General features: G+C 58.7%; 3 protein-coding genes and 1 long non-coding RNA gene across 6 annotated transcripts; 2 read left to right on the top strand and 2 right to left on the bottom strand.

Annotated features, from left to right (window-relative positions):
* The first annotated feature begins 67 nt into the window (after window positions 1–67).
* Window positions 68–4825, top strand: NAA10 (N-alpha-acetyltransferase 10, NatA catalytic subunit). Of its 2 annotated transcripts, none has more exons than XM_055564057.1 (8): window positions 68–273; window positions 744–842; window positions 1269–1309; window positions 2286–2331; window positions 2416–2531; window positions 2724–2768; window positions 3863–3947; window positions 4496–4825. In XM_055564057.1, exons 1-8 carry the CDS (start codon window positions 253–255, stop codon window positions 4730–4732), a joined length of 690 nt encoding a protein of 229 aa, XP_055420032.1. In that variant the 5' UTR covers window positions 68–252; the 3' UTR covers window positions 4733–4825. The 2 variants fall into 2 exon arrangements, with proteins under 2 accessions (XP_055420032.1, XP_055420031.1); XM_055564056.1 differs by having other exon boundaries at window positions 69–273; window positions 1269–1327.
* Window positions 4826–4865: 40 nt separating this feature from the next.
* Window positions 4866–5930, bottom strand: LOC129639130 (uncharacterized). The gene is made up of 2 exons (XR_008708207.1): window positions 5553–5930; window positions 4866–4942 (listed from the first exon to the last, which is right to left on the bottom strand). It is a non-coding gene; the product is annotated as an uncharacterized LOC129639130 (long non-coding RNA).
* Window positions 5931–8784: 2854 nt separating this feature from the next.
* ARHGAP4 (Rho GTPase activating protein 4) lies at window positions 8785–24677 on the top strand. 2 transcript variants are annotated; one of them, XM_055564746.1, is made up of 22 exons: window positions 8785–9028; window positions 12885–13092; window positions 13199–13361; window positions 13573–13635; window positions 13889–14068; window positions 14668–14796; window positions 14885–15106; window positions 18905–19006; window positions 19134–19325; window positions 19428–19512; window positions 19755–19782; window positions 20002–20104; window positions 20629–20689; window positions 20801–20878; window positions 20960–21094; window positions 21203–21308; window positions 21411–21644; window positions 21734–21807; window positions 21897–22080; window positions 22269–22361; window positions 22547–22661; window positions 23774–24677. In XM_055564746.1, exons 1-22 carry the CDS (start codon window positions 8962–8964, stop codon window positions 24005–24007), a joined length of 2856 nt encoding a protein of 951 aa, XP_055420721.1. In that variant the 5' UTR covers window positions 8785–8961; the 3' UTR covers window positions 24008–24677. The 2 variants fall into 2 exon arrangements, with proteins under 2 accessions (XP_055420721.1, XP_055420722.1); XM_055564747.1 differs by lacking the exon at window positions 8785–9028 and adding an exon at window positions 12678–12794.
* Window positions 24678–24784: 107 nt separating this feature from the next.
* AVPR2 (arginine vasopressin receptor 2) lies at window positions 24785–27240 on the bottom strand. Its single transcript, XM_055564748.1, has 4 exons — window positions 27116–27240; window positions 26549–26600; window positions 25384–26265; window positions 24785–25224 (listed from the first exon to the last, which is right to left on the bottom strand). The coding sequence occupies exons 2-4, from the start codon at window positions 26571–26573 to the stop codon at window positions 25019–25021; spliced, it is 1113 nt and encodes a 370-aa protein (XP_055420723.1). The 5' UTR covers window positions 26574–26600; window positions 27116–27240; the 3' UTR covers window positions 24785–25018.
* Window positions 27241–27994: the final 754 nt, after the last annotated feature.

Below are 27994 nucleotides of genomic sequence, written 5' to 3'. Positions count from 1 at the left end.
CGTAGAGACCCCGCCCCACCCTTGGAGCTCCCTGCGCATTAGCCGAGCACCCAGGAGGGTGGGTCCGGCAGCGCGCCACTTCCATCCGGTGGACTGGCCAGGCGCGCGCCGCCTCTTCCGCCACCGCCCCCGCGATCCCGGACCTAGCTCCAACCCTAGCCGTGGCCTGGCAGCCCCGGTGTCGCTCTGAAGCGCGGCGGCAGCTGACTGCGCGTTCACGACCCGCTGGGAGCCGCGAGTCCCGCCGCCGTTATGAACATCCGCAATGCGAGGGTGAGGGGCCGGGGCCGGAGACGGTCCGCGCCGCGTGGGAGCGAGGCCCGGTGGCCGCGTGCGCATGCTCCCGAGGGGCCCGGCCGAGCCCCAGGGCCGGCCGCCTGGATCGCCTGCGGCAGCCCGGCACAAAACAGTGAAGGCCACCGTTCCCGTGGGGTTGGCCCTCCCCACAGATGAGGCCAGGGGTTCAAAGCCGGGGCTGCGAACCCCTTCTTTCGGGGATGTCGGGGCTCCGTGGGATGGTGTTGGGGAGCTTCCTGGCGCTCACGTCCGTTCCTGGAACAGTCAAGTTTTTGCCCGGCGGCCCTGGCCCAGGACTGTGCAGAGACAGATAGTCCCAGCTCCCGCCCAGGTCTGGGGGTGGGGGCGGAGGGTCGGTGAGTAGACAGCGAGCAGGGCTCCAACAGAACTGGGGCCTACTTAGTGCAGCCCCAGGCCTGACCACGTTCCACTGCCCTCCCTCGCAGCCAGAGGACCTGATGAACATGCAACACTGCAACCTCCTGTGCCTGCCTGAGAACTACCAGATGAAATATTATTTCTACCATGGCCTCTCCTGGCCCCAGGTGGGCAGCTGTTGCATTTGGGGACTGGGTCAAGGAGGCCAGGGAATTCCCACCCTGGGTTGGCTGAGACCATGAAGAGTCCCAGGGGGGCACCTGGGTGAAGGAGGCCTTGAGTGTTGGCTTCATCTGGGGTGGCTGGGGGTGGAAAGGAGGTGCCTGAAGACGGGAGACGAACAGGGCCAACCTAGGAGCAGAATTACCACCTGTCTGCCCACCTCTTCCCGGTTAAGAACAAGGGGCACCGTGTGGTATGGGAAAACAAGGCCACATTGCCTGGAGGTCAGGAGCTGTCACTGAACTCCACCCTGGCCTGCTGTCCATCATGGCCAGGGCAAGAGACAGGCAGTGGGGCCAGGTGTCCACTAAGGGCTCCTCCAGCTCTGATAGAAACTTGTTTTCTGCCTCCTCTTTCCTCCTGTCTTCCAGCTCTCGTACATCGCTGAGGACGAGAATGGGAAGATCGTGGGGTACGTCCTGGCCAAAATGTGAGTCACCAGAGGCAGAGAGACAAAAGTGGCGCCTGACCTGCGGGTGGGGGAGGAGGGACACTGACATCTGCACATGTCTGATGGAGGCTGCCTGGGTTGGGTTGGTTTTTTTTTTTTTTTTTCTTTTTGAAATGAATAGACTGTTCTTTAGTTCAGTTTGAGCTTTACAGGAAATGTGAGTGCAAAATACACACCGCTCTCACATAACTCCTTCCCTGTCTTTCCTGGTTGCCTCTCTTACTAATATCTCCTGGTACGTCTGTTACAATATTGCTACATCATTATTAAAGTCCATAGTTCACAGTAAGTTTCATCCTTGGAGTCATATGGACAAATGTATAACAACATGTGTTCACTACTATAGTATCACACAGAGTAGTCTTAGTGCCCGCCGAGTTTTCCGTACTCCACCTGTTCATCCCTCCTCTCTCCCCAGGGAACCACTGATCTCTTTACTGTCTCCATAGTTTTACCTTTTCTAGAACATCCCATGATTAGAATCATACAGTGTGTGGGCTTCCCTGGTGGCTCAGTGGTAAAGAATCTGCCTGCCAGTGCAGGAGACACAGGTTCAATCCCTGGGTGGGGAAGATCCCCTGGAGGAGGAAATGGCAACCCACTCCAGTACTCTTGCCTGGAGAATCTCCATGGACAAAGGAGCCTGGTGGGCTACTGTCCATGGTGTCGCAGAGTCGGAACACGAGTGACTGCTTACGTACCTCAACATACAGTGTAGCCATTTCAGACTGCCTCTCAGTCATATGCATTGAAGTTTCCTCCATGTCTTTTCCTGGCTTTATAACTCCCTTCTTTTTAGCACTGAATAGTGTTCCATTGATACTGCACATGTCTTTTGTCTGCTGCCTGAGGTCTGGAGAGCCCTGACTCTCTCCCCTACCCGGGATCTGGGGGCACTGTGGGGTTCGCTCCTAGCCTCTCTTTCTTCTTGATCTAGGGAAGAAGACCCGGACGATGTGCCCCATGGACATATCACCTCGCTGGTGCGTAGGACCTCCCCACCCAGGCTCTGGTGGGCATGGAAGTTAGTTGGAGTCGCCTCTGAGGTCCCACTTTTCTGCCCCTAGGCTGTTAAGCGTTCCCACCGGCGTCTTGGCCTGGCTCAAAAGCTGATGGACCAGGCCTCCCGAGCCATGATTGAGAACTTCAATGCCAAATATGTCTCTCTGCATGTCAGGAAGAGGTGGAAGCCGGGGTCAAAGGAAGGGGGGTGGGGGCTGCTGTCTTGATACGGGTCCTGGGCTGCCTTAGCTTTTGGAGAAGACTGGGAGGTGGGATTTGTGGGGAGCGGGACTGGGAGGATGGGCAGGACCTGGACGTGTTGTCCCTGTCTGGCCTGGTCTGTAGAGCTCAGCACAGCCTTGTTCCCCTACAGTAACCGGGCAGCTCTGCACCTTTATTCCAACACGCTCAACTTTCAGTAAGTAGATCTAGATGTTTCTAATGGGAGTGGGACAGTCCCCAGGTCTGGCTTGCCCAGGTGGCTGAGATGGGCTGAGCTACTTTCTGGGCATGAAGGTGGGCGGCAGCTGGAGCTAGGGACAGGCTTTGGCCTCCACTCAGAGACAGTGACACCCACCTGCCACTGTCTGTTCGAGATGTGTTGTGCGCCTAGAGGACATTTAGTGTTTCTTGCTGGGCAGAAGAGGACTACCTGCTGCTGGTGGGGGCCAGGTGAAGGGCAGCATGGTGAAGGGATTCAGAAGTAGAGACAAGGACCCAGGACAGGAACAGGACTGAGAGTGACCAGGCACCTAGAAGCATCTCAGCAGAACCAGAAGAAAGGGTAAACCGAAGCATATTTGTGCAGGAAGGGTGCAGCAGAGGGGTCTAGAGCCCTGGGTGTCCTAGTGGGTGAGAGCAGTCCGCTCAGTGTGCCCAGCACAGGACACAGAGAGCCTGGCCAGGAACTGCCCCGCCCAGGGCATTGTGGTGAAAGCTGCTGGGACGGGCTGTTTGTGGAGAGCCCACTGAGACAGCCTTAGCTTCAGCTTGCTTAAGGAAGGGAAGGACCTACGGGCTGGGCATCTGAGGATCTTTGACCTGGATGCAGACTCCCCTGCTGGTTGACAGTTCCTGGGTCTGAAGGCTGGCAGGGCCTTTCTGGGCCATCCAAGAACACCAAGAACAGAGGCCACAGCACCACCCCCCCCCCCAGCCGTTTCCAACTGTTCGGCATGGGAGCCAGCCAGCCATGCATGCCCAGGAAATGACAGGGAACTGGGCAAGGAGGGGTAGGGTACTGCCACATGCAGGGGCCGTGGTTCCCAGGAAACCACAGAAACAGATCCTTGGGAGCCAGGTTAGGGATGAGGTGGGGTGGCAGAATGCCAAGGGTGGGAGGGAGTCCGGCTTACTGTTGGAGAAAGCAGACAGAAGGCCACGTTGGAAATGTCTCCAAAGGGCCTTTGGGGGGTACTGACACCCCATCCCAATGGCAGATGGCACCAGAGGGTGGAGGAGAATTGCCCCCAACTCGGTTTCTCCTCCTCCTCTCCACCCCCCCGCCCCCAGGATCAGTGAAGTGGAGCCCAAATACTACGCTGACGGGGAAGATGCATATGCCATGAAGCGGGACCTCACCCAGATGGCCGATGAGGTGAGTCCAGTGGGGCCAGGTCCACCCGCCCCAAGCAGGCTGAGCGGGGTGGCCTGAGGGAGTTGGAGGTGTCCTGGTCCTCTTCACCTCAGCTGACAGGTGGGGAGCCAGACCTTGTCAGGGCTTTAAAGAAGGCTGTCATCAGGCCAAGGCTCCATTTTCTGAGGAGGAGGCCTGTCCTGCCCAGAGGCCGCTGTGACAGGACAGTCTGGACATGCTGAGGCATGGGGCTGGGGATGGCTGCAGCTGGCTCCAAGGCTGAGGAGATAGGGCTCTGCCCAAGGCTCCATGGGGGCCGGGGCCATTCAGAGGGCTCCACAGCAGCTGCGTGAGGGCGTGTGAACACCTCCACTTCACTGCAGAGGAAACAGGCCCAGAGGGGACAGTTGCCAGGACTAGCCCTGGGTCTCTCAATGCAGTCCTGTGTTTCCTGCCCTGCCTGCACCCCCAGCAAGGGACCAGAAACGGGCAGTGGGAGCGGGCCCTCATGGTCTAGAGACTTAGGCCCTGTCTCCTTCCTCCCGCCTCTCCCGGGCTTCCCGTGGCAGCTGAGGCGGCACCTGGAGCTGAAGGAGAAGGGCAGGCACGTGGTACTGGGCTCCATCGAGAACAAGATGGAAGGCAAGGGCAACTCGCTTCCGAGCTCAGGGGAGGCCTGTCGTGAGGAAAAGGGCCTGGTTGCGGAGGACAGCGGTGGCGACAGCAAGGACCTCAGCGAGGTCAGCGAGACCACAGAGAGCACCGACGTTAAGGACAGCTCAGAGGCCTCTGACTCGGCCTCCTAGAGCCCACACCTGCTCCCCTCCCTATCCTGGCCCGCCCATCCCATCCTCACCGAAAGAGGTTTCACAATAAACTTCACCCAGTGGCCTTGGGGAGTTCACGTGTGCGAGTGTGCACCTTTTGGGTGGTGTGTGGATGCCCCGCTCTGGCTCTTGTGTTCTTCTGGATGTGGACCTCACAGCCTTTTGGCACAGTGCGTCCTGCAAGCCCTCCTAGAAGGGAAGAACTTTGTCAGGGCTTTGGAGAGGTCTGATGGCTTTGAACCATCTTTGGGTCTGGGGGGGTGGGGGAAAGAGACCCCGGAGTTCTGGAAGCCTTCTGAGCCTTGCTGTGCTGCTGCCCTGCCAGGCTCCAGATGTGGGAGTCCAGCGGGTCATTGACCTTATCTACCATCTCGGTAGGGGCCCAACCAGCTCCCTAGTTCCCCAAGCCCTGGCAAGTGTCCTTGATTCCTCCCTCCCCTGCAAACTAACAGATCCACCAATTCTGTGTGTTTGATCACCGTGATACCCCTTGAATCTCCTTCCTAACGGTTTTAGATTCACAGAGGTGAGCAGATAGTACAGGGTTTCCATGGATGCACGCCCCCCCCTCCCCACTTTCAACTATTAATAACATTTTGACCTTTCTTTTTTCTTTTTATTTTAATTGGAGGCTAATTATTATTAATAATATTTTGTATTCTTACATTTGACTCAATACTGATACATTATTAACTATAGTCCAGGGTTTACATTTCCTTCTGCGTTGTACACTCTGGGTTTTGACAAATAACATCATGTCGTTTCATGCAGAATAGAAGCCTAAAATTTGCTCCAGTACCTTTCATCCCTGCCATTCCCTCCGGCTGCAGCACCGTTGTTTGCTGCCCCTCCTCCCTGGGCGGGCTGCCTGGGCCGCCCAACTCCCAGCGGAACTCAACACTCCTTAGCTGTCACTACCTTATGCCCCTGCTACCGCAGATGGCACACTGCTCTCCTGCTACGCTGAATAATTCGCTACCAAGGGTTGGAGCTCCTGTCTCTCTCTGGCTGGCGCCTGCCACGTGATCAACAGGCAGCAGGGTAAGCAGAGACCAGTGGGCGGTCCGGGAATTGGAAAACGCGCCTGCGCGGGCCTGTGCGCCGCCGCCGGCTCCTGGGCCGGCGAGGAGGAGGGAGGCCGTGTTCTGATTGACTCAAATTTCTGCCTCGCCCCACCTTCCGCGCCCGGCGTCAGTCCCTTTAGATTCACCTACGGAGCCGGCTTCGTTCCCAGGCTCTGATAGGTCCGCCGGCGGCTGGGCCGGGCTCCGCGCGGAGGGCGGGGCGGGGCGAGCGGTGGAGCATGCGCACTACCTCGACCGCGCCCCAGCGCAGCCGGGCGGGAGCCGGCAGAGGCTCTCACGGCCCCTTGTGGGCCTTTCCTTCCTGCCTCTTCCGACCGGCGTTCTGCCCGCCCTCCCGCCCGCGCCCTGAGGCCCAAGCGGGCCGGTTGAAGCTCGGCCGCCCTCAGGCAGTCGAGTTTCCTGAGCGGAGGCGGGAGCTGCGGCGAGGGCGGAGGGCAAAGAGGGGAAGCCGCAGGCCTGGGTGACCCTTGGGGCCCAGCACTTCCTCCGCCTCTGCAGGGCTCGCCTCTGGAGCAGCCCCTTAAGGGCCATCGTGCCAACCTGAGGCCAGAAGGCTGGGGTGGAAAAGCAGGAACGCCTGCCCTGTAGCCTTGGGACTGTGGGTGGGTTCCGGGGACGTTTTCCCTGGCATGAGCCTGTACACCGAGGTGCACAACCTGACATGAGCACCTGGTAACAGCCTCGCCACCGATCTCATCTCCCTCTGGTCCATTCTCCGGGTAGCAGACCTGACCCTGCCTCCGCCCGGACCAAGTATTCACTCGCCAACAGGTTTAGCAAGCTCCCGCAGATCTGGTCCTGCACAGATCTGGTCCTGCCCTTCTGAGCAGTTTAGATCCTCCGAAGTGGAGAAATATGGCTGAGGCTAGAGCAGGCAGTATGGCCTTAAAGGCCAAAGAAGCATTTGGCCAGTACTAGTGACCATCACTTCATGAGAAATAGATGGGGAAACAGTGAAAACAGTGTCAGACTTTATTTTTTTGGGCTCCAAAATCACTGCAGATGGTGATTGCAGCCATGAAATTAAAAGACGCTTACTCCTCGGAAGGAAAGTTATGACCAACCTAGATACCATATTAAAAAGCAGAGACATTACTTTGCCAACAAAGGTCCTAGACAGTCAAGGCTATGGTTTTTCCAGTGGTCATGTATGGATGTGAGAGTTGGACTGTGAAGAAAGCTGAGCGCTGAAGAATTGATGTGCTTTTGAACTGTGGTGCTGGAGAAGACTCTTGAGAGTCCTTTGGACTGCAAGGAGATCCAACCAGTCCATCCTAAAGGATATCAGTCCTGGATGTTCATTGGAAGGACTGATGCTGAGGCTGAAACTCCAGGACTTTGGCCACCTCTTGCAAAGAGTTGACTGATTGGAAAAGACTCTGGTGCTGGGAGGGATTGGGGGCAGGAGGAGAAGGGGACGACAGGGGATGAGATGGCTGGATGGCATCACAGACTCGATGCACATGAGTTTGGGTGAACTCTGGGAGTTGGTGATGGACAGGGAGGCCTGGCGTGCTGCGATTCATGGGGTCGCAAAGAGTCGGACACGATTGAGCGACTGAACTGAATTGAGTGACTCAAAAGTTTTACACCAGTGGCCGAATGGGGCACACGTGGGTATTTCTGGAGTGATAAAGCAAAAGGACAGAAGGAGAGTAGGGGCCGAGGCCAGTTCAGCAGCCATTTATTGTGGGCTTGAGCCTTGTGCCTGGCTCTGCTGAATCGGGGAGGGACTTTGGGGGACCAGTCAGGGCTCAGATAGAGGGGAAGGGGCAAGATGTGTTCCATCCAGCTCCCAGGTCCAACAGCCCCAGTCCCCGGTGCACACACTGCACCTTAGAGAAGGGCCTAGACACGGGGGGTGGGGGGCAGGGAGCTGAGAAGGTATGTTTTCCCCTTCTGGGCAAGAGAACTGTGCACAGTTGAAAGCCAGGAAGTACCTGTGCAAAGTCCCCTCCCTTGCAGAGCTGCAGGTCAGGGTCACGTGTGTCCACATTCGCACGGAGGCTGACTTTGACTTCCATGCAAACACATGCCTGGACCCCTTGCACAAGTGCCCACAGGCTCCCCTTCCCTGGGCACCACCCCAAAGCCTAAATACCTTTGCCACCCTTGTCACCATCTGTGTACCCCAGGGATTTCTCTAACACAGTTGTCTACTCTGCCTTGTCTACCTGCTAACTGCATCCTGCCTTAGTATACCAGAGAAAAACTTGCCCTCTGACTTTGTGTTGCTAGAGAGACGTGAAGCATCCCTAGATAAGAGGAGCCCCAAGCTGACCCCCGGGCTCAGTAAGGCCCTGTTCTGAGGGTGCAGGAAGAGGGCTACCCCTCCTCAGCCCCCCAGGCCTAAGACAGAGCAGGTGTGAGGTGCAGGGGAAAGGAGACAGAAGAGTGTCTTCCGGTAGCAGGAAGTGGTAACCACCTATGGGGAAACAAGGCTGGTTCCTCTCTATGGGGCTGAACAGAAGGGGAACCTGAGCCTAGCCCTGCCCTCTGCCCCTGCCCCCACTCCACCATGCGGCCTGGAGGGACCAAGGGCAGGTTCTGGTCTCCCCTGTTGATCTTCCTAACCCCCTGGCTCTCCTAGTGTTGGGAAGGGTGGGCCCCATTGGATGTCCTGGGGGTCTAAGGGAAGGCAGCTGATCCAGGGGAGCCCGGCGGTCAGGAGCAGCTATGGTGTTGCTGCACACTGGCATTGATGGCTGATGGCCACGATGTGAGGGGTGCAGTCTGGCAATGGGGACCACAAGCCCTCTGGAGTTTGGGAGGGAGAGGCAGCCAGAGGGTGCCAGCTTGTTGGGCACCTTGGGGCTCTCACAGCGACCCTGGCTGCTTGGCAGCTGAACCTGGGGCACAAGGCTGCCTGGGGGCGTGCCCTGTGTGCCCGGGGTTGGGGGGGGAACGGCAAGGTCCAGCCACAGTGAGAAACACACCGGCACCGAGACCCTCGTGGGCAGTGCCAGGCCCGGGGCGCCCCGCCCCAGGAGCCGCGTTGGGGGCGGGACAGGGCAGGGCGGGGCCGGCACAGGGTGCTGGCTGCCGGCCCGCGGGTCCCCGCGCCTGGCCCGCTCGAGGCCGCGTGGGAGCAGCCGGGCTCAACGGCGCGGCCGCCCAGCGGTCATGGCCACGCATGGGAAGCTACGCCGAGAGCGAGGGCCGCAGGCTGACTATGAGGCGCAGGTCAAAGGTGAGAGGGCACTGGGTGCTCCTGGCCCGTTTCCCCGCGGAGACCCCAAAGGTCGTGGGAGACCCTGCAATGTGCTGGCTGCTGGCCTGGGGCTCGCGGCCTACCCCCAGCAACCTCCGGAGCGGGCTGAGGGAGGGAACCCGAGCCCCCTGCCCGCCTCCTCACGCCCCTTCGGCCTCAACCGCCACTGGTCCCACTTCCTTCCTCCTTCCCTCCATTCCTGTCCTGGTAGCTCTGCTCTCCTAGGTTCTCCCTGCCCCTCAGGAGCCCGAGGAGGAAAGGGGAGCACCTGGTTTCCTTCAAAAAGTGGCATTCTAGCCACCAGAAAGTGGAACACCTTGACTTTGCTGAAGGGGGCTGGGTAAGGGGGTCCAGGGGCTTCAATGGGTGGATTAGTGATGGCTTTACCCTAAGACCACTCCAGTCCTATAGCCCAGTCCCGGTTGCCCTTCTTTGGGCCCTGCGGTGGTTCTGAGTTGAAGGCCACTCTGGGTCCAGCTGGCACAGCGAATGGAGGACTGCAGAGCAGACCTCTTTGGGTTCTGATAAACACTCTGTGCAAATCGCATGCAAATGAGTCTTGCAAACTTAGGCGACAGCTTGTCTCCGGGTCTTATTCAGGGTGTGGTGGCTCTCGCAAAGGGAAGAAAGCCACATCCAAGCACCAGCAGTTTCCTGGTGTCTCAATCACTCGATTTTACCGATGAAGGAGACGCAGCTCAGAGTGTGCTCATGGTCACACAGCACCATAGGTCCTAGGAGGTGTAAGAAAATGAACCTCGAATGTCCTTCCAGTCCAGAGGTGGAGAGTCCAGTGTAATTCTGTGATACAAACAATTTGCACTAGTGTGCACGAGTCCTTCCCGTCTGGTAAAGGTGGGCTGCTGTCCAGACCCAGCTTGATGTGACTGAGCATGGCGAGCCAGCTCTCCAGGCCTTGCTGCATCATCCCTCAGATGGAGAGAGCAATCCCAGCCTGTATCCCCCAAACGTCATGAAGCTGAAGGACTTTGGAAACCCTTCAGTCGGCAGATATGTGTCAGTTCACTCACACCAAAAAGATTGGGCTTTGAGCAAGGCTGTCTTTAGATGTTCGTCGCCTGCTGTGGGCGTCTAATGACTTGAGCTTCTGTTTCCCATCTCCTCCGCTCTCCAGCCCCCGCCAAAGAAACTTCCTACTATGCTACAAAAAGAGGATCAGTATCTCAACACCCGAAATTCTGAAAGGTCAGCACAGTCATGGTTTGGGAGGCTGTCTTTTCTGCTTTGCTTGTCAGCAGAAGTGAGACTGAATGCCTCGCTCACAGGAAATGTTGTTGGGGCCCAGTCCTGGCTCTGCAATGCAAGCAGACATGGATTCCATCCTTTTGACAGATGTTTTGTATGCGTCGGTTCTCTGCCAGGCCCTGAAGATACAGCGAGGAGCACACAAGAAGCCATCCTTGCTCTCATATGGCTCACAGTGGAGGAGACATGTAGTAAACAACTTATCACACAACTTGTTTCAATTATGATGAAAACCACTGTAAAAGAAAAGCGCAGATGTCCAGAAAGGAGATGGGAAGAGGGCCAGACCTAGTTTATGGGGAAGTTGGGAAGGGTTCCCTGATGAGTACACCTCAGCTAAGATCTGAGAGCGGATGCTGCTGTGGCCTAGAGCCTGGGGATTTAGGTAGGTGCCAGCTGTGCTCAGACCCTGCCGACTCACGTCTGCTTGACACCAGGTCTGCTGGATCTCAGCCAAGGCTTGGTTGCACTGAAGAAGAAATGAACATTTTGGTGCTGGCCCAGCGAGCACTACTCACTTATGATAGGTCCCCAGGGAACTATTGTTCCAGGAGGGTGAGCAGATGCCAGTGGACAGCGGGGCAAGCCAGGACATCTCAGCTCTTTCTTGGAATGAAATGAAATTGACTTTTATCTGAAAAAATGTTACCATGATTCAGCAAATAGTCTCATGATTCCAAGTGGCTGAGAGCCCACTCCAGCCGGCCTATGGAGTTGAGTCGGCCCCTGGGGCCAGGCCTCAGACAGTGTAAGGAAACGGCGTTGGTTTCACCATCAGGAAGCAGTCCCGCCCACCCAGGCTTCCATTAACCCAGCTTGACTCTTAGGTGGAGAGTGCTCCCATTCAGTGTTTGCAGTGAAATGAAAGCATGGGCTTGGTGGCCCCCGGGCCTATCACTGAGCTAGTCCCAGCGGTGGAGTGGGGTGAAGGGGCCACAGCTGGGGTACCTGGAGCCAGGGAGACAGACCCAGGGGTTGAGAGTAGGAAAGGGACCTTCTCCAATGGGAAATCAGAGGAGGAGATGGGAGTGCTGGGCAAGCAGGACCCATGGAGGCTGCCGCAGGCTCCACAGACCCCCTTGGGATGGCACTGATGGGACAGAAGTCCCAAGTGTACCAGTACCGAGTCCTTACCCACAGCCACCCTGGGTCCTGCCACTTCCTGCCTCCTCTAATTCTGGCTCCTGGTCGAAACCCCCAATTTTCTATTGCCTAGATGGGTGCAGTAGTGGCCACTGGGGCTGGGCACTTTTCCTTTGTCACCTGACCCCTGCCCAGGCTCTGAGGGCCCAAGTGGGCCCTGAGAGCAAAGCAGGACCCTATGGCTCCACTGCTGTGGCTGCCCTCTCCCTTGCCGTCTTCTCCCTGCCACCCCCACCGGCACGGCTCTCTTCAGCCATGCTGCCTGCAACAGCCTTCACAGTGCCGTCTGTCTGAACATTCTTCCCCTGGATGTCTCCACGGCCCCTCTGTCACTTCCTTCAGCTCTGTGTTCCAAAGCTGCTTGTTCCTGACCACCTTCCTCTAAAAGAACCCCTCCCTGCTGCCACCTCCTGCTCTGCGTTGTCACCCCTTGTTCCCCTGCTGTTCCCCTCACCCACACTGTTCCTATCCCTGCTCCAGGAGGGCAGGAAGTGTGTCTCTGAGTCTAGACCCACTGGGTGTATAATCAACATTCTGCTGAATGAAGACATCAGTTAATGCCCCCTCCCCACCCCCGGCATCTGGACAGCTGTTAGTACAGGGGTGACCCACTTGCTGGAAGCCAAGATACAGGGCTTCTCTCCCTGGGATGCCCAGGGCTTGCCAATGGCTTACTTAAGCTCGTCATTCTCATTGAGGTGGTTCTTTGATTTGGGTCTCTGTGGGGAAAGCGGCATTGCCAAATCAAGCCAGTGATAAGATGTCACAAGCCAGCAGTGTGGGGACCCTGGGTGTGGCTCTCTGCTGAGAGGTGGTGTTGGGGTGCCCTGGAGCTGGGTCATCAGGAGTCGGTACTGGGAACAGAAATCAGCCCCATTGCCTCAGTCCTGTCACTGGTCAGCCCCCACCAGCCAGCCTGGCCCTTGCAGTGGGGCTGCCCTTTCTCCTGGGGGCCGAGGGCCGGGTTTCCAGTTCCCGAGGCTGCAACTTCACGGCAAGTTTGGCAAGAATGCCGTGGCCGCCCCAGCCCTGTGCAGCCCCGTGCGTCCCTGTGTTTATCGGAGAGGCTGCCCTTCCTGGAGTCCTGGGCACCCCAGGGACCGCAAGTGGCAGGGGAAGTTACTGGGGGCTTTCTGGGAAGCAGGGAATCATGGGAAGGCCACGTGACTGATGCCTGGCAGGGATAGGCCCCACTGCGTCTCAGCCCTGGCCCATGGTCCCGTGAATGGCCTTTCTGTTCCTTGGGCCCTGGCCCACCTGGCTGGTTCCCCTTAGCTTCCGCTTGGAGGTCCATTTCCTCAGGCCTGCCCGGAGCCCAGCTGGACTGCTGAGCCCGGTACTGGCCCCTCTCCCCCCGGGGCCAGCATCACCTCCCCGGACTCAGGGGGCCCACAGCCCCAGCCTGAGCTGCCCTCCCACCCTGCAGAGATGCGCTGGCAACTGGGCGAGCAACTGCGATGCCTGGAGCTGCAGGGCGAACTGCGGCGGGAGCTGCTGCAGGAGCTGGCTGAGTTCATGCGGCGCCGCGCCGAGGTTGAGCTTGAGTACTCCCGGGGCCTCGACAAGCTGGTAGAGCGATTCTCCGGCCGTGGAGGCCGCCTCGGGGGCGGCAGTCGGGAGCACCAGAGCTTCCGGTGGGTCCTGGGGCCGGGCAGCTGGGATGGCCGAGGTGGGGGGAGGGGAGGCCCGACGCCCACTCCTGGTCGGTCTGAGCCCCGATCTCCACCCCCCCACCCCCAGGAAGGAGCCGTCCCTGCTGTCGCCCTTGCACTGCTGGGCTGTGTTGTTGCAGCAGACTCGGCAGCAGAGCCGGGAGAGCACAGCCCTCAGCGAGGTGCTGGGCGGGCCCCTGGCCCAGCGCCTGAGCTACATTGCCGAGGATGTGGGGCGCCTGGTCAAGAAGGCAAGACCCCTGCCCTGGGCCCGGGAGGCGGGCAGACCCCAGGATCCAGCGAGGGCAGCCCGTGGATGCTCAAAGCCCAAGTGTCAGGAACGGGAAGGCCCTGGAGGCCAGGGGGAGCTGGTGGGAGCCTGGAGTGCTGAGCTGAGGGCTGGCGGGATGGATGTGGGTGTTGCCCTGGGGCAGGGTGGCACTCAGCTCACCTCCTCCCCAGAGTAAGGATCTGGAGCAACAGCTGCAAGAGGAGCTCCTGGAGGTGGTGTCAGAGCTTCAGATGGTGAGAGCCCGCAATTACAGGGAGGCCGTCACCTCACCTCTCCCGGGGCCAGGCTCAGGGAGAAGGATCAGGTGCCTGGGAGAGACCTGGGTTTCGGGGATGGTAAGCCGGGCCCTTTCTCCCTGCCCCGGGTGCTGAGTGCCTGGGCCAAGTGCTCAAGGCCCAAGTCCCAGATGGGCTGGGAGGAGGACGGGGCGGGCTGCCTGTGGCCACGGCCTTGAGCAGGCCTGCCTGGCCTCGGGCCTCCCTGCAGGCCAAGAAGACCTATCAGGTCTACCACACGGAGAGCCTGAGTGCTGAGGCCAAGCTCCGTGAAGCCGAGCGGCAGGAGGAGAAGCGGGCAGGCCGAAGTGCCACCGCCACCACCACCAGCACCGAGTCTGGGCCTCTCCGCAAGGGCTCTGTCAAGAAGGGAGGGCGGCTGGTGGAGAAGGTGGGCCTGGGGGGCACCTGTCTGTGTCCAAAGGCTCTGGCTCCTGGCCTTTGTCCTTTCACGTCCTCAACCCTCATTGGGCCCTGCAGGGAGGTGGTGTGTGCATCAGGAAAGCAGGTCTGGCTCTTGGGGTGGGGGGCTCCCCAGGCTCGGTTGGTAGACACAGGGGGCAGGAGAACGGCCTCTAGGTCCAGGACAGCCCACATGCTCCCCTCCTTGCAAACCCAGCTGGCAAAAGAGCGATCCCAAGCCTGGGGGTCCTGCCTCCCACCCATCCTCGCCTCATACAGTGCTGGGAGATCTTAGAGGAGTGAGGGGACACGTTGGATGCGGGGGCCGAGTGATCAGCGGGGAGGACACATGTTCTAGGTGGTCCCCGAAGGAAGGATGGGGAAGTGGAGGCTGGCAGGATTTAGGAATGAAGACCCTTTCAACTTCTGGGCTACATAGTTTGAGGGGCCCAGTGGGATAGTGGGGGAGCTGTCCAAATGGGGAAGGGAGGGGTGGGGAGTGTGTGTCGAGGGTGGTGGGTACACGGGAGGCAGGGCTGGGGTATTCGGCCATGTGGATGACCCGGGGGCTCATGTGATCCTGAGCAGCGTCACGCCAAGTTCTTGGAGCACAAACTCAAGTGCACAAAGGCTCGCAATGAGTACCTGCTAAGCCTGGCCAGCGTCAACGCCGCCGTCAGCAACTACTACCTGCGAGACGTCATGGACCTGATGGATGTGAGTGTGGGGTGTGGGGAGGGGTCCGGAGGGGTCCGGGCGCCCGTGCCCCGAGCCCTCCCAAGCCGTGTCCTCGCTTGTTCCCCAGTGTTGTGACACAGGATTCCACCTGGCCCTGGGCCAAGTGCTCCGGAGCTACACAGCTGCAGAGAGCCGCATCCAAGCCTCCCAGATGCAGGGCCTGGGCAGCCTGGAGGAGGCCGTGGATGCCCTGGATCCTGTAGGTGACAAGGCCAAGGTGCTGGAGGTGCACGCTATCGCCTTCTGTCCTCCGCTGCGTTTCGACTACCAGCCCCACGAGGGGGATGAGGTGAGAGTCTCTGCCCAGCCTTCAGGAAAATGGCTTTGTGTTCTGATCTTCACTGTGATGGTAGCTGAGTGGAATGGATTTCCTTCCCTTTGCTGAGACCTCAAACCTCTTGAATGCCACTTACTTCTCAGACCCTTGTGCAGTGGCCTCAAGGCAAATGGGGTTCTGGAGTTTCTGCACTTGCATTGAAGCAAGCAGACCTCCCCAACCCACTTCTGCGGTACAACTAGTGAACACAACATCCCCCACAAGGGCAAACATAGCCAGCATGGCAGCAATTTTGAGGCCGGCTTGTTGGTGGTAGACAGCTGCCTGTATACTGTTCTTTTGGTGGTTCTGTGTGCTTTAGACATTTCACAATGCAAACTTGGGAGGGAAAGAAACCATGCCAACACTAGCATATAACTAGGCATCTTCTTTTTTGGCCGCACCATGTGGCATGGGGGACCCTAGTTCCCTAACCAGGAATAGAACCTGTGCCCCCTGCAGTGGACCTCCAGGGAATTCCTCACTAGGGCACCTTTTTATGCATCTCTGAGCTGTACTCTCCTTTACCAGTTTATCCTCATCAGCATGGACTGGGATTACACTGGATTGTAATGTACACTGGGGTTCCACTGACCTTTTTCTTTTTTTTTTTTTTTTTTGCTTATTTCATTTGTATTTTGACCGAAGTCATATCTGATAAAGTCAAATGTTACTCAAGGCATTCAAGGGCACACCGCCCTTCTCTGACCCACCCTTCCTGTTCCTGATTCCCACTCCCCAGATGCAGCCACTTCCCAGTCTTCTAGCGGCTGCTGCTGCTGCAGACAATGCATCAGGTGCTGCTTGTGCTTTGCAGCTTGTCAGAGGCCCTACAATCCCCTTCCATGGACGATTAAGGCTCCACCCCACATCACCACCGTCTGTCTCCACCACATCAGGCAATCTTTTCTCTTCAGAGACCTGCTGTGGAGCCGTGCAGTCCCAGCTTGTAGGCCTTGATTGACTTCTAGGCCAGCACAGTCCAGGACCTTTCTTTCCCCATTGTCCTGAGCTTCCCTGCATTAGACCCTCTGCATCCCAGATCACGTGTCTTCCTCTGTTTTGTTTTATTACCTTGTTTTCACAGACATCTTCCTACATACTTTCCTGACTTAGACTGTCTGAAAAAAAATGCCCGTATTCTGTTCTTGAAATTGGTTGGTAGTTTACCTGGGTGTAGAAGTCAAGGTTGAAAAGCATTTTCTTTTCGGAATGTTCAAAGTATCCCTCCAAGTTTTCAGTAGTATTGTGGGTGAGAAGTTCAGCTGCCGTTCTGATTTCTGCACTGTTGTCTGTCACCTGTAATTGTTCTCGTTGAAGCTTTTAGGATAGTCCCTTTCCCTCATGTACAATTTTATAATGATGTACCTTGGGGATCCTTTTGCCTTCATGGTGCTGGGCCACCCGTGGGCTTTGTCAGTACAGAAACTTAAGTCTTAAGGTTTTGAGCTCATATTGTTCCTTTGGTAATTTCCGTCCCTTAATTTTCTTTGTGCTTGCTTTCAAGAATTCTTGTAATTAGATATTGAACCTCATGGGTTGTCTAATTTCGTTATCTTTTATCTTTCCTATTTCTCATCACTACAACTTTTATGTTTATTAATACTATATAGGTATATTTAAAATTTTTATTTGGCTGCATTGTGTCTTTAGTTGTGGCATGAAAGAGCTTTCTCTACTTGTGGCATGTGGACTCCAGAGCTCGAGGACTCAGCACTGCATACATGTGAGATCTTAGTTCCCAGACCAAGGATTGAACCCAAATCTTCTGCATTGGAAGGCAGATTCTTAACCACTGGGCCACCAGGGAAGTCCCATCACTATACCTTTTAATTCTGTTCTCTTAGAGATTTTTTTGACTTATCTCTGCCCACCCCTTTTTAATTTTTCTTAAAAATTTACTTTCATAAGTTTTTAAAAAAAGTTTTGGTTTGTTTTACATGTTCTTATTTAAAATAGCCCTTTGTTCTTGTTTCATGGATATAGTATATTCTCAAATTTTTCTGAAATGTTTATCATTTTTCTTGATATTCCCGTGTCCCCTACATTTTTTGTTTTCTTGCATTGCTCTCTGTCTTCCACTTAATTTTTTTAGATTTTTTTTGTGGACCATTTTTAAAGTCTTTATGGAATTTGTTAGAGTATTGCTTCTGTTTTGTATTTTGTTTGTTGGCCTTGAGGCATGTGGGATCTTAGCCCCCTGACCAGGGATCGAACCTGCATTCTGTGCATTGGAAGGCAAAGTCTTAATCACTGGACCACCAGGGAAGTCCCTATGTCTTCTACTTTAGAGCTATCCCTCAGATTGCTGCCAGTTCTTGGCTGTCAGTTCCTATTCCCGAGGAGGCACTGAGAGATAGATTAGGTATTTGGTATGTGTGAGAAGAGCTTGTCAACAGTGGTTTTCCCCACAGGGTGGCCGGGTAGGGACTTGGAATGTTCTGTGATGCTCGCTTTCAGCACGGGGAACTGGAGGTGTCTCAGCTGCTGGAAAGAACTTCAAGGACTTGGGGGAGGGGCTCGGCTCTCACTTGGATGCTGTCAGGAGGCAGGGGTGACTCTGATTCTGTGTCTTAATAAATCTTCTCAAGAAGAGGGGGCGGAGGTGGGTAGAAAGAGGCTAGAGCAGTCATTAGCGAGGAGGGAAACGCCCGGCACTCTAGCCGGGCCAGCGGGAGGTTTGGTAATTTTTGTGGCTTGGACGAAGTTCTTGTTCTGGTCCGTGCTTGGATGTGCTGATGAGGTGATCTTGTTTTTATCTTCAGCCGCCATGGCCAGAGAGTGGCTTTGTGTGATGCTGATGCTCTGTGACGTTCCTTATGTCTGACAGGTCCACGCCGAGGCACAGATGGTGGTGGCTGCTGTGCCTGTTCATCAGGACTAGTCTCTGATTTATCCTTTCCAAAGAGTCACTTTCTCGTGATCTGCCCATTATGTGGGCTTGAGGGGGGTGGGTCTTCTCACATCAGCGTTTCCTAGAGCCTGGATAGAAATATTTCATTGCTGCTAAGTCGCTTCAGTCATGTACGACTCTGTACAACCCCAAAGACGGCAGCCCACCAGGCTCCCCCATCCCTGGGATTCTCCAGGCAAGAACACTGGAGTGGGTTGCCATTTCCTTCTCCAATGCATGAAAGTGAAAAGTGACAGTGAAGTCGCTCAGTCATGTCTGACTCTTAGCGACCCCATGGACTGCAGCCCACCAGGCTCCTCTATCCATGGGATTTTCCAGGCAAGAGCACCAGAGTGGGGTGCCATTGCCTTCTCCGTGACTGCTCTAGGCACCTCATATAAGTAGAGTCTTATACTTTTTGTCCTGTTTTTTTTTTTTTTTTTTTTTTTTTTTTTTTTTTTTACAAAAGGCTTATTTCGCTGAGTATAATGTCCTCAGGGTTCACCCATGTTGAAACATGTATGAGAATTTCCTCCCTTTTTACTGCTGAATAATATTCTACATGGAGACACCACCCTTTGCTTATCCACCCGTCAGGGGCTGGACACTTGGGGTGCTTCCACCTTTGGGCTATTATGAGTAGCGCTGCAAGTACATCCATGCATGAGTCTCAGTGCTCATGAGTGTACACTGCCTTCTTCTCAGAAGGGGTCCCTGCTTCAGATCTGGCTGGACCAGGTGTCAAGGCTGGTGACCCTCTGCAGTAGCCCCCGAGGCAGTGAAAACCAGCCCCAGAAACCTCTGCGCCTGCTGCACAGCCCATCCCGGTGTCTCAGGTGCGGCCCTAACTGCCCCCCACCCAATGCTGCACCCTGCAGGTTGCTGAGATCCAGGTTGAGATGGAGCTGCGGGATGAGATTCTGCCCAGAGCCCAGAATATCCAGAGCCGCCTGGACCGCCAGACCATCGAGACAGAGGAGGTACAGGATGGCCTAGACACATGGAGCCAGATGGCCGTGATCTCCTTTTCCCCTTCCTTCTGACTCAACCTCCTTGTTCTTCGTCTCTCCCCTATTTCTTCCCGCCTGGGTGCCATCTCCTCCCAAGGTGAATAAGACGCTGAAGGCCACACTGCAGGCCCTGCTGGAGGTGGTGGCGTCAGAAGACAGCGACATGCTCGACTCCTTCCAGGCCAGCCTGTCCACCGAGTCCCTCAAGTCCACCAGCTCGGACCCGGGGGCTCGGCAGGCTGGCCGGCGGCGGGGCCAGCAGCAGGAGACTGAGACCTTCTACATCACGGTGGGGAGGTGGTGCTAGACCAGGAGGGCGGGTGGGGTGGTGGGGGCCAGGGAGGGCCAGGGCTAGGACTAAAGCCCTGGGCTCTTTCCGGGGGCTTGGCAGAAACTCCAGGAGTACCTGAGTGGACGGAGTATCCTTGCCAAGCTGCAGGCCAAGCATGAGAAACTGCAGGACGCCATCCAGCGAGGTGGGCCCCCTGCCTCGCCACCCCCAGGGCCGGGAGCAGCCCAGCCATGGTGTGGCTCTTCTCCTGCGGCCTCTCCCTGGCCAGAGAGGGTGCTGGGCACACAGGAAGGAAGCCAGCCAGGGTCTCGGCCCCCATCCTGCTCTTTGTCCTGCGGCTGCCCTCACCTGTAGGCTGCCCTGTTCCTCTGCCATGTGCCGAGAAACCTCCTGGCCTGAGGCACACCAACCCTTTCTCCTTCCCAGGTGACAAGGAAGACCGGGAGGTGACTTGGTGAGTCCTTCGAGAGGGACCAGTTTGTTCTAAGGACCCATGGTATCCCCACCTCCCCTCTGCTTGTTCCTCGGTGGCCTTAGTTTCCTACTTATTTTGCCCAGAGGGTTCTGGAATAACTTGCGAGCCCCAGCATCCAGTTGGGCTGGGCTGGGGGGTCCAGGCAGCCTAGTATCCAGGCCTGGTCCCCTCAGAGGCAGCTCCTGTTCACCGCGACAGGACCCAGTACACACAGAGAAAACTCCAGAAGAGCCGTGCCCCCCGCCCCAGCTCCCAGTATAACCAGAAACTCTTCGGGGGAGACATGGAGAAGTTTATCCAGGTACTTGCCTTACCCTTCAACCGAGTGCAGGCCCCTTCCTGCTTCAGCCGTGCCTCCAGCCCTGGGGCCCCTGTGAACCCGAATGAGTTACCACGAGCTGAGGACTTACCAGGAGCACGGATACCCGCAGGCCCCACTTCTGGGATGCTTGCTAGGGAGGGAAGTCAGGAAAGCACCAGAGATCAGAAAAGGAGAAATGACACTATTGTTTGAGGCGATGATTCAGTCTCTCACCGTTCAGAAGAATCAGCAGGTTATTTAAGTGAACAAACCCAAGGTTCATGATATTGCTTGATTTGAGGTCAGCAGAGAGAGTTGGGTGGCATTTCCACTCCATAGCAGGAAACAGATAAAATGTCAGGCACGGCACCAGGGATCAGACACCCCCCCCTCCACCGGGCATACATCTCCCTAGCCTTGTTTCTGACTGCAGAATGCATTAAGACAAAATGAAAATGAGTGAGTGGCAAGGTGTGCCGCGCCATACCCACCATGGAGGGCACTCTCTCTGTCCTTGTCCGCAGAGCTCAGGCCAGCCCGTGCCCCTGGTGGTGGAGAGCTGTGTCCGCTTCATTAACCTCAATGGTGAGTGAGATCTGGGGCCTCCCGCCTCTGGCCTGCCCCGCCCCTCGCAAGATTGGAGGGGCGGGGGTGAGGAGGAGGTTTGGTGCCCACCAGTTTTCCATCCTCCCACAGGCCTGCAGCATGAGGGCATCTTCCGGGTGTCGGGTGCCCAGCCCCAGATCTCGGAGATCCGTGATGCTTTTGAGAGAGGTGGGGACCGGTGAGGTGGGGCGGAGGGTGGGGAGGCTGGGAGAGCCGGTGTCACGGGCCTCTCTCCTCGCCCCCTCCCAGGAGAGGACCCGCTGGTGGAGGGCTGCACCGCCCATGACCTGGACTCGGTGGCGGGCGTGCTGAAACTCTACTTCCGGAGCTTGCAGCCCCCCATATTCCCACCAGACCTGTTTGGAGAGCTGCTGGCTTCTGCAGGTGAGCCAGGGGCCTGGGGGTGGGGTGGGGTTGGGGGGCTCCCCACTCCCTAGTGGCCACCTTGCCCGGGCTCATGGCTTCTCCCTGGGGTGATGGCCTTGTCTGCAGAGCTGGAGGCTGTGGCCGAGCGGGTGGAACACGTGGCTGGCCTCCTGGCCCGGCTGCCCAGACCCGTGCTGGTGGTCTTGCGGTACCTCTTCACCTTCCTCAACCAGTGAGTGCTTCTGGGGAATGGGCGGGAGCTCGGGCATCCCAGGTTGGGGCGTGGTGATGCCGAGCCAGGAGCTCCATGCCTATGACCTGTCTGTACCCCCAGCCTGGCCCAGTACAGTGATGAGAACATGATGGACCCCTACAACCTGGCCGTGTGCTTTGGGCCGACGCTGCTGCCCATCCCTGCTGGGCAGGACCCAGTGGCTTTGCAAGGCCGTGTCAACCAGCTGGTGCAGACCCTCATCATCCAGCCTGGACGGGTCTTCCCGGCCCCGGCCCAGCTGCCCGGCCCCGTCTATGAGAAGTGCATGGCACCACCTTCTGCCAGCTGCTTGGGGTAGGCTCTTGGTGCCGCCAGGAGAGAGAGACTGGCTGCAGGGGGCACCCTGAGGATGTTCAGCCACCTCGCTCTTCTCTGGACTACAGGGATGCCCAGTTGGAGGGCCCGACGGGGGACAACGAGTTGGAGCTGGAGCCGGGGACCTCAGCCCAGGAGGAGGGTAGGGGTGGGGAAGGACAGCCCCATGGGGTCCCTGGCCAGGGCATCCACGCAACCCCCCACCTCACTTGCATCTCTTCTCCTCCCCAGACCTGGAGGGTGTCGTGGAGGCTGTGGCTTGCTTTGCCTACACAGGCCGCACGGCCCAGGAGCTGACCTTCCAGCGCGGGGACATCTTGCGGCTGCACGAGCGGGCGTCAGGCGACTGGTGGCGGGGCGAGCACGCGGGGGCACGGGGGCTCATCCCCCACAAGTATATCACTCTGCCTGCGGGGTGAGTTTGGAGGCTCTCCTTCCAGCCCCCCCTCCACCCCCGGGCTTCCAGCCCTTCCCGCATGCCGAGTCCCAGGTTCCGCAGGCCCAGGCTGTGCCTTGCTGACCGCTGGCCCGCACTGTGCCCTCTGCCCTGCAGACCCCAAACCCAGAGTGAGCATTCCAAGTGTCTTGTCTTTCCATCTCCAGAGCAGAGAAGCTTGCGGCAGGCCAGGGGCTGCTGGCCGCCGGGGACCTGCTGAGCAGCTCAGAGGGGCTCCCCATGGTGGAGCTCGTCCAGAGGTGAGCAGGAGCAGGGAAGACCCCTTCTGGGCCTTGCTTGCTCATCCCAGGCTGGAGGCAGGATGGCCAGGGACCAGCTTTGCTGTTTCTTTCCCTTTCCCATGCCCTGGGCTGGGAGAAGCCCCTGCCTGGGAGCGCGGGGCCTCCCAAGGGCCCCCTCTAGGCTCCCTGTCTGTGCCCTGCAGGCCAGAGCCGTGCACCCCACCTGAGATCCCTCTTGGTATCCCCGGGAGTCACTCTGGGTACCGACGGCCCTGCGTGGTCCCAGCATCCCCAGAACGACACGTGGAGGTGGATAAGGTAAGCGCTGGGGATGGTCATGTGGCAAGAGGGGTGCACCTCCCCAGGGGTGGGTTCTCTGCTTCCCCTTACAAGCCACTGTTCCTGCCTGAGGTTCAAGTCTGACCCTCCTGATCGCAGACACACTGGCCGAGCCCAGCCTAGAGAGGGGCAGGCCGGTAAGGGGGTGAGCTTGGTGGGGAGGGACTGGCCTGGAGGCAAGGTAGTGGGAGACCTGGGGGAGAGCAGTCACACATTTAGGCCTCACGTTTGGTTCCTGAGTGGGAAGCAGCACATGGGACAGGCTTCAAGGCTGGCATCTAGAGCCAGGCTAGGTGACAGGTGGTAACATGGCAGGCGCTTTGTGAGCCAGAGAAGATGAAAGAGGCAGATGGAAAAGCGGCTGAGGGAGGTGGTGAACTGGGGAGCCTGGCGGGGTCATGGTTCTTACAGGAGGGCAGAGAGCAGGTGCCAGATGGGGCCCTGGTGTGGGGTGCAGCCTGGGGAGACCCAGCTGCCTGCTCTGCCCACTGGCCCAAGCAAACCCCTTTGTGGGCTCCTGGTGGGCACTGCCAGAAGCCCTGGGGGACAATGTGAGCCTGGGGACAATGTGAGCCTGGGGACAGAGAGTGAGAGAGCCCACCATGTCCCAGGTGTGGCCTGGCGACCAGGCCTGGGTACCGGGGACAGAGGGGTGATCGGGGACACACATGTGTGGTGGCCGGGGGAGGATGGGCCAGGGGTGGGGGGCAGAGCATCCATGAGACCCCAGGGCAGGTGGTCGGTAGGCTGGGCCAGGCGGGCTGTGGGGGAGCCCTGGCCTGGGACGTCGGGGCACTTGAGAGGCTGAGGGCCCCCCAAGCCAGGGGGTGGTGGCTGTGATCTCTGCCAGGGAGAGAGTGGGGAGAGGATGGGTACCCAGGGCCCACCCTGAGGGGCTCCCATTTGAAGGCTGAGCTAATCACTGCAGTCCACAGAGGCAGTGGCTGTGGACTTTGTTTCAGGGGGCAGAGGAGTTCAGAGGATCAGCAGGCCTGACTCCTGGGTCAGGTCACTGTCCTGGGGGCAGGGGACCGACTGGGCAGGTGGGGCCCACTTGTGCCAACATCCTGCGTTTCTCTCCTCTCCGCCAGGCTGTGGCACAGACCATGGACTCTGTGTTTAAGGAGCTCTTGGGGAAGACCGCCCTCCGTCAGGGCCTCGGACCGGGCACCAACAACTCTTCGAGCCCCAGGCCTCGCAGCCCGAAGCCTCCAGGTTGTGGGCGCCTGGGCAAGAACAAAGGCTTCTCGCGGGGCCCTGGTGCCCCGGCCTCACCCTCGACCTCCCATCCCCAGGGCCTAGACTCACCATTCAAGTCCCACTGAAGGGCCCCCTCATCCTCTGTAGGCCCTGCCCCAGCCCAGGGCAAAACCGGCCAGGCGCCCCCAACCCTTTGCTTCTCCCTGGCCCTGTCCAGCATACCTGCTCGTGACCCTCTGCAGAGAGGAGGAAGTGGCCGCTCCAGCTCACCCCTGCCTTCCCTCTCTGGCTTGGGCCCCTCTGGGAGGCTGCTGCAGTGGGAGGCAGGGGCAGGCCCCTCCTGGCCCTGGGTGTGAGGGCTCGTGGCTGGTTGTCACCCTTGACAGCCAGTAGGTGGCGGGTGCCTTTGCTCAGCTGAGGGCGCCAGCCTGGTGGGGGTTGACAGGCATTGGCAACCATTCATAAAGTCCTGTGCATTGACTCCCAGATGCGAGCCAGTTCTCTGTCTGGCTGGGAGGGGTGGGTGGTTGGAAGGTGGGTACAGGGTCAGCCTCTTGGCACCCCCAGCACTCGAGGCCGGGGCGCCCAGCTTCTGGGGCTTCTTGGCACAGGGCTGTGTGGCTTGGGGACCTGCATCTTGGAAGTCCCGTCTCCTGTGTGGTAGGTTCCAGATCCGTGCACATGTCTGTGGGTGTAGGAGGGGCCTGAGAATCTCTCTGCACTTCCCCCACATTTAATGCAATAAACATGCATGAATTTTTTAAAATACCATCCTTGTAGAAAAGGGGGACAAAAAGAAGCAAATATAGAAAAATATGGGAAACCTATTGAAAATGTGTTCATTTCTCCAGTACCCCAGTATCCAAAGAGACTCACCAGGTGGAAAATGAGCCGGAGTTTTTATGAGGCAAGGTCAGAAGGGAGGGCCAAGGGGGACAAGACAGGGTGGGGGCAAGGATGGCCCCTGACCCAACCGCCTTTTTTTGCCCCCTGGGCCCCCAGGACTTCCACTGGCTGGCTGCATGTCTCGGCCGGGCCCCCGTGGAGCCAGTTTGTAGGCGGTCAGCTGAGTTCCGTGGAGCCTCTAGAAGGAAAGCAGCGCCCACCCCCACTGCCCCCGCTGCCACCCCGATTTCTCAGGAGGGGGTGTCCTTGGCCAAGAAGGAGCTGGCTGTGGCGCATGACTCTTCTTGGGGCCCCGGGCTGGGCGGGGTGCGCCTCCAGGTGCAGCAGAGCAGGCTTCGCAGCTCGGAGGAGACGCTGCTGCTGAAGGAGGCGTAGATCCAGGGGTTGGTACAGCTGTTGAGGCTGGCCAGCAGCATGAGCAACACGAAGGGAGGCCCTGTGTGGGGCGGGAATCGGGGCTGGGGCTGAGGGGGCCTCGAGGTCAGCGTACCTAGGCTCGAAGGCCATGCTGGCTGCGTTGGGGGGGTGGAGGGGGATGAAGGTGCACATGCACCAGGATTGGGTGGGCCCCGCAGCCCCAGCCATCGCCACGCACCTTCCCGCGGTGCCTCCGGGTCCCACGCGGCCCACAGCTGCACAAGGAAGAAGGGCGCCCAGCACAGCACGTACACTATGACGATTACCAGCGTCATCCTCACTGTCTTGGCCACGGCCGCCGACACCCGGGCTCCCTCGGCAGGGCCGCCCGGCCGGCACCCTCGGCGGGGCCCGCCGGCCCTCGGCACTGGCCCCGGCCCCAGGCTGGCATGAATCTCCCGGAAGATGAGCACCTGACAGGCAGCAATACCCAGGGCAGGAGCCACAAACACCATCAGGGCGATCCAGGTGACATAGGCGCGGAGGCCCCAGGGCTCGGCAAAGTGGGCCCAGCAGTCAAGGACCCCGCTACCATCCACGTCACGCTGGGCAAAGATGAAGAGCTGGGGCAGGCTGAGGAGCAGCGAGAAGGCCCAGGCCAGCAGCACCGGCCGGTTCCAATGAGTGCCACCTCCGTGGCGGTGTGCCAGCATGGGGCGGCAGATGGCACGGTGGCGGTCCAGCGTCATGGCCAGGATCATGTAGGAGGAGGCATACATGCCCACCATCTGCAGGTACTTGACTGCCCGGCACAGGGCATCGGGCCCACGGAAGCGGTCGGTGGCATCCCAGGCCAGCTGGGGCAGCACTTGGAACAGAGCTACGGCCAGGTCGGCCAGGCACAGGTGGCCGATGAAGACGTGCATCGGTGCCCAGCGGCCCCGCCGGCCCCGCCGCACCAGGGCCCCCAAAACCAGGCCATTGCTCAGGGCCACGGCCACGAAGACGGTGGAGAGCAGGGCCAGCTCTGCCTGGGCTAGCAGCGGGTCCCGGGCAGTCAACAGCTCCCCTTCACTGCTGTTGCCTGCTGGGGTAGGTTGAGAGAGGTGCCAGGGCACAGCTGGGCAGAGGTGGGGGCAGAGGGCCAAGTCAGTGAGTCTATTCTGCCCGGGCACCAGGCCGCTGTCAACCTGGGCCCTCTGTTTCCCTCCAGCCTCCTCCCTCCTGGCTCCTGGCCTTCCAGCACAGCACACGTCGTCCAACACCCCCCACCCCCGCAACCACCTCAAACCTCATGTGGTGGGGAGGAAAGGGCAGCCCCAGGCCCAGGTGAACCAGAGGGCCAGCTCTTTCCAGTGAGGGAGGCAGGCTGAGTTTGGGGCGCCGAGGGACAGGAAACTTACCTGAGGTGGTGGATGCCATGAACATGGCAGGGCGTGCAGGAGTCCTGAATGCCTGGGGAAGACGAGGTTGTGAGCTCAGCCTCCCACCCAAGGGGCCAGCCGTGCTGCGCAGAGTCTCTGGATAAGGGTCCTTAGAGCCTTGGCCGGGGTGGTGGGGTGGGGGCCTGTGCGTGTGACTCTGTGTGTGTGTCTGTGAGACTGTGTGTGTGACTCGTGTGTGTGTGAGAGAGACTCTGTGTGTGTGTGTGAGACTGTGTGTGTTTGACTGTGTGTGTGTGCGTTCATTCTCATGTCCGGGCCCTGGGGGGTACGTCTTAGCCTAATCGACGTTGGTGAGGTCTGGCCACTGAGGCAGACACAGACCTTGGCGCCCATGACCGGGCCGGGGAAGATGGCGCCAGGGGTCATCAGACAGATGGACGAACCCAGCCTAAGACCCATCCAGGCAGCCCATGAGAAGCAAGGCAGACATACAGACCACCCCCACCTCCTGCCCTGACAGAGGCCCAGAGAGGGAACCGTTGGAGGGCTGGGGGCAGGGTAGGAGGGCTGCTACGTCCCCCTTACCTGGCTGGACTCCCGGGCTCCTGGGCAGCTGGGCGGCAGCGGGCGTAAAGGTGGCCCCAGAGCTCAGATCGGCTTTCCATGGGCGGCCCCGCCCCAGCCAGTCCTCTGGGAGTGACCAGCTCAGGAGGGGACTTCCTCCCCCACCTCCGCAAGCCTCCTGGCCTCTGGTACCGGGAAGTAGGCTCCTGGCCTCCTCTGCTTCCCTTCCTGGCCTGCCCAAGCCATCCCAGGTCTGTCCCTGGGGCCCCAGGCTGCCCCTAAGAAGGCCTGAGCCCTCCTGAGCTGGGCCTGGCTACCCCCCAACACCCCCCCTACACAACGCCTTATGACAATGTCGGGTCTGCAGAGCTCTGGGCCATCCCCGAGTTCACTGTCTTATTTTCAAAGTGGGGTAGCTGCGACCAGAGACGCACTGGCTCAGTGCCACACAGCTTTCTCGTGGCAAAGCCTGACTCCCCTTTGCCGGAACAGGCTCCTCTGGCTCCTACTAGGCAGAGGGAGGGCTTGTCCCCAGCCAGTGAAGGCCCCTCCCATCCTCAATTAGGCCTCCCGGAGATGAGGGCCAGAGATGATGGGTGGGAAGGCGGTGGAGTGAGGTCCTGCCAGCTCCCTCCCCTGAGGCTCTGTGGGAGGCCAGACACCCCGCCTCCCCTCACAGCTATCTGTCCGTCTCTGTACCCCACATCCCATCTCCCCCCCCCCTTGCGCTTCCTCAGCCTCCAGGACCCCCTCCCCTCCAGCCCATTATTTCTGCCCCTCGCCAGCCCTCTCGTGCCTGACCTCCCTCAGTCCAGGCTGGCCCAGCCCAGCCCCAGGAAGCGGCCTACACACCACACGGAGCCTGGCTCCAGGCTGACATTGGCCCTGTCTTCCTGTTTG

The sequence above is a fragment of the Bubalus kerabau genome, chromosome X, assembly GCF_029407905.1.
Source record: "Bubalus kerabau isolate K-KA32 ecotype Philippines breed swamp buffalo chromosome X, PCC_UOA_SB_1v2, whole genome shotgun sequence".
Lineage (NCBI taxonomy): Eukaryota > Metazoa > Chordata > Mammalia > Artiodactyla > Bovidae > Bubalus > Bubalus kerabau.
The sequence above is the reverse complement of the archived record's forward strand: the minus strand, read 5'-3'. Positions and strand labels throughout refer to the sequence as shown.

Coding starts and splice junctions, on each gene's coding strand:
- ARHGAP4 (XM_055564746.1), top strand. CDS start 8,962: ATGGCCACGCATGGGAAGCTACGCCGAGAGCGAGGGCCGCAGGCTGAC. Junction 14,797..14,884: donor ACGTCATGGACCTGATGGAT/GTGAGTGTGGGG, acceptor CTTGTTCCCCAG/TGTTGTGACACAGGATTCCA. Junction 19,783..20,001: donor GAAGACCGGGAGGTGACTTG/GTGAGTCCTTCG, acceptor TCACCGCGACAG/GACCCAGTACACACAGAGAA.
- NAA10 (XM_055564056.1), top strand. CDS start 253: ATGAACATCCGCAATGCGAGG. Junction 274..743: donor TGAACATCCGCAATGCGAGG/GTGAGGGGCCGG, acceptor CCTCCCTCGCAG/CCAGAGGACCTGATGAACAT. Junction 843..1,268: donor ATGGCCTCTCCTGGCCCCAG/GTGGGCAGCTGT, acceptor CCTGTCTTCCAG/CTCTCGTACATCGCTGAGGA.
- AVPR2 (XM_055564748.1), bottom strand. CDS start 26,573: ATGTTCATGGCATCCACCACCTCAG. Junction 26,266..26,548: donor CATGGCATCCACCACCTCAG/GTAAGTTTCCTG, acceptor ACCTCTGCCCAG/CTGTGCCCTGGCACCTCTCT. Junction 25,225..25,383: donor CCCGGAGGCACCGCGGGAAG/GTGCGTGGCGAT, acceptor CGCCCCACACAG/GGCCTCCCTTCGTGTTGCTC.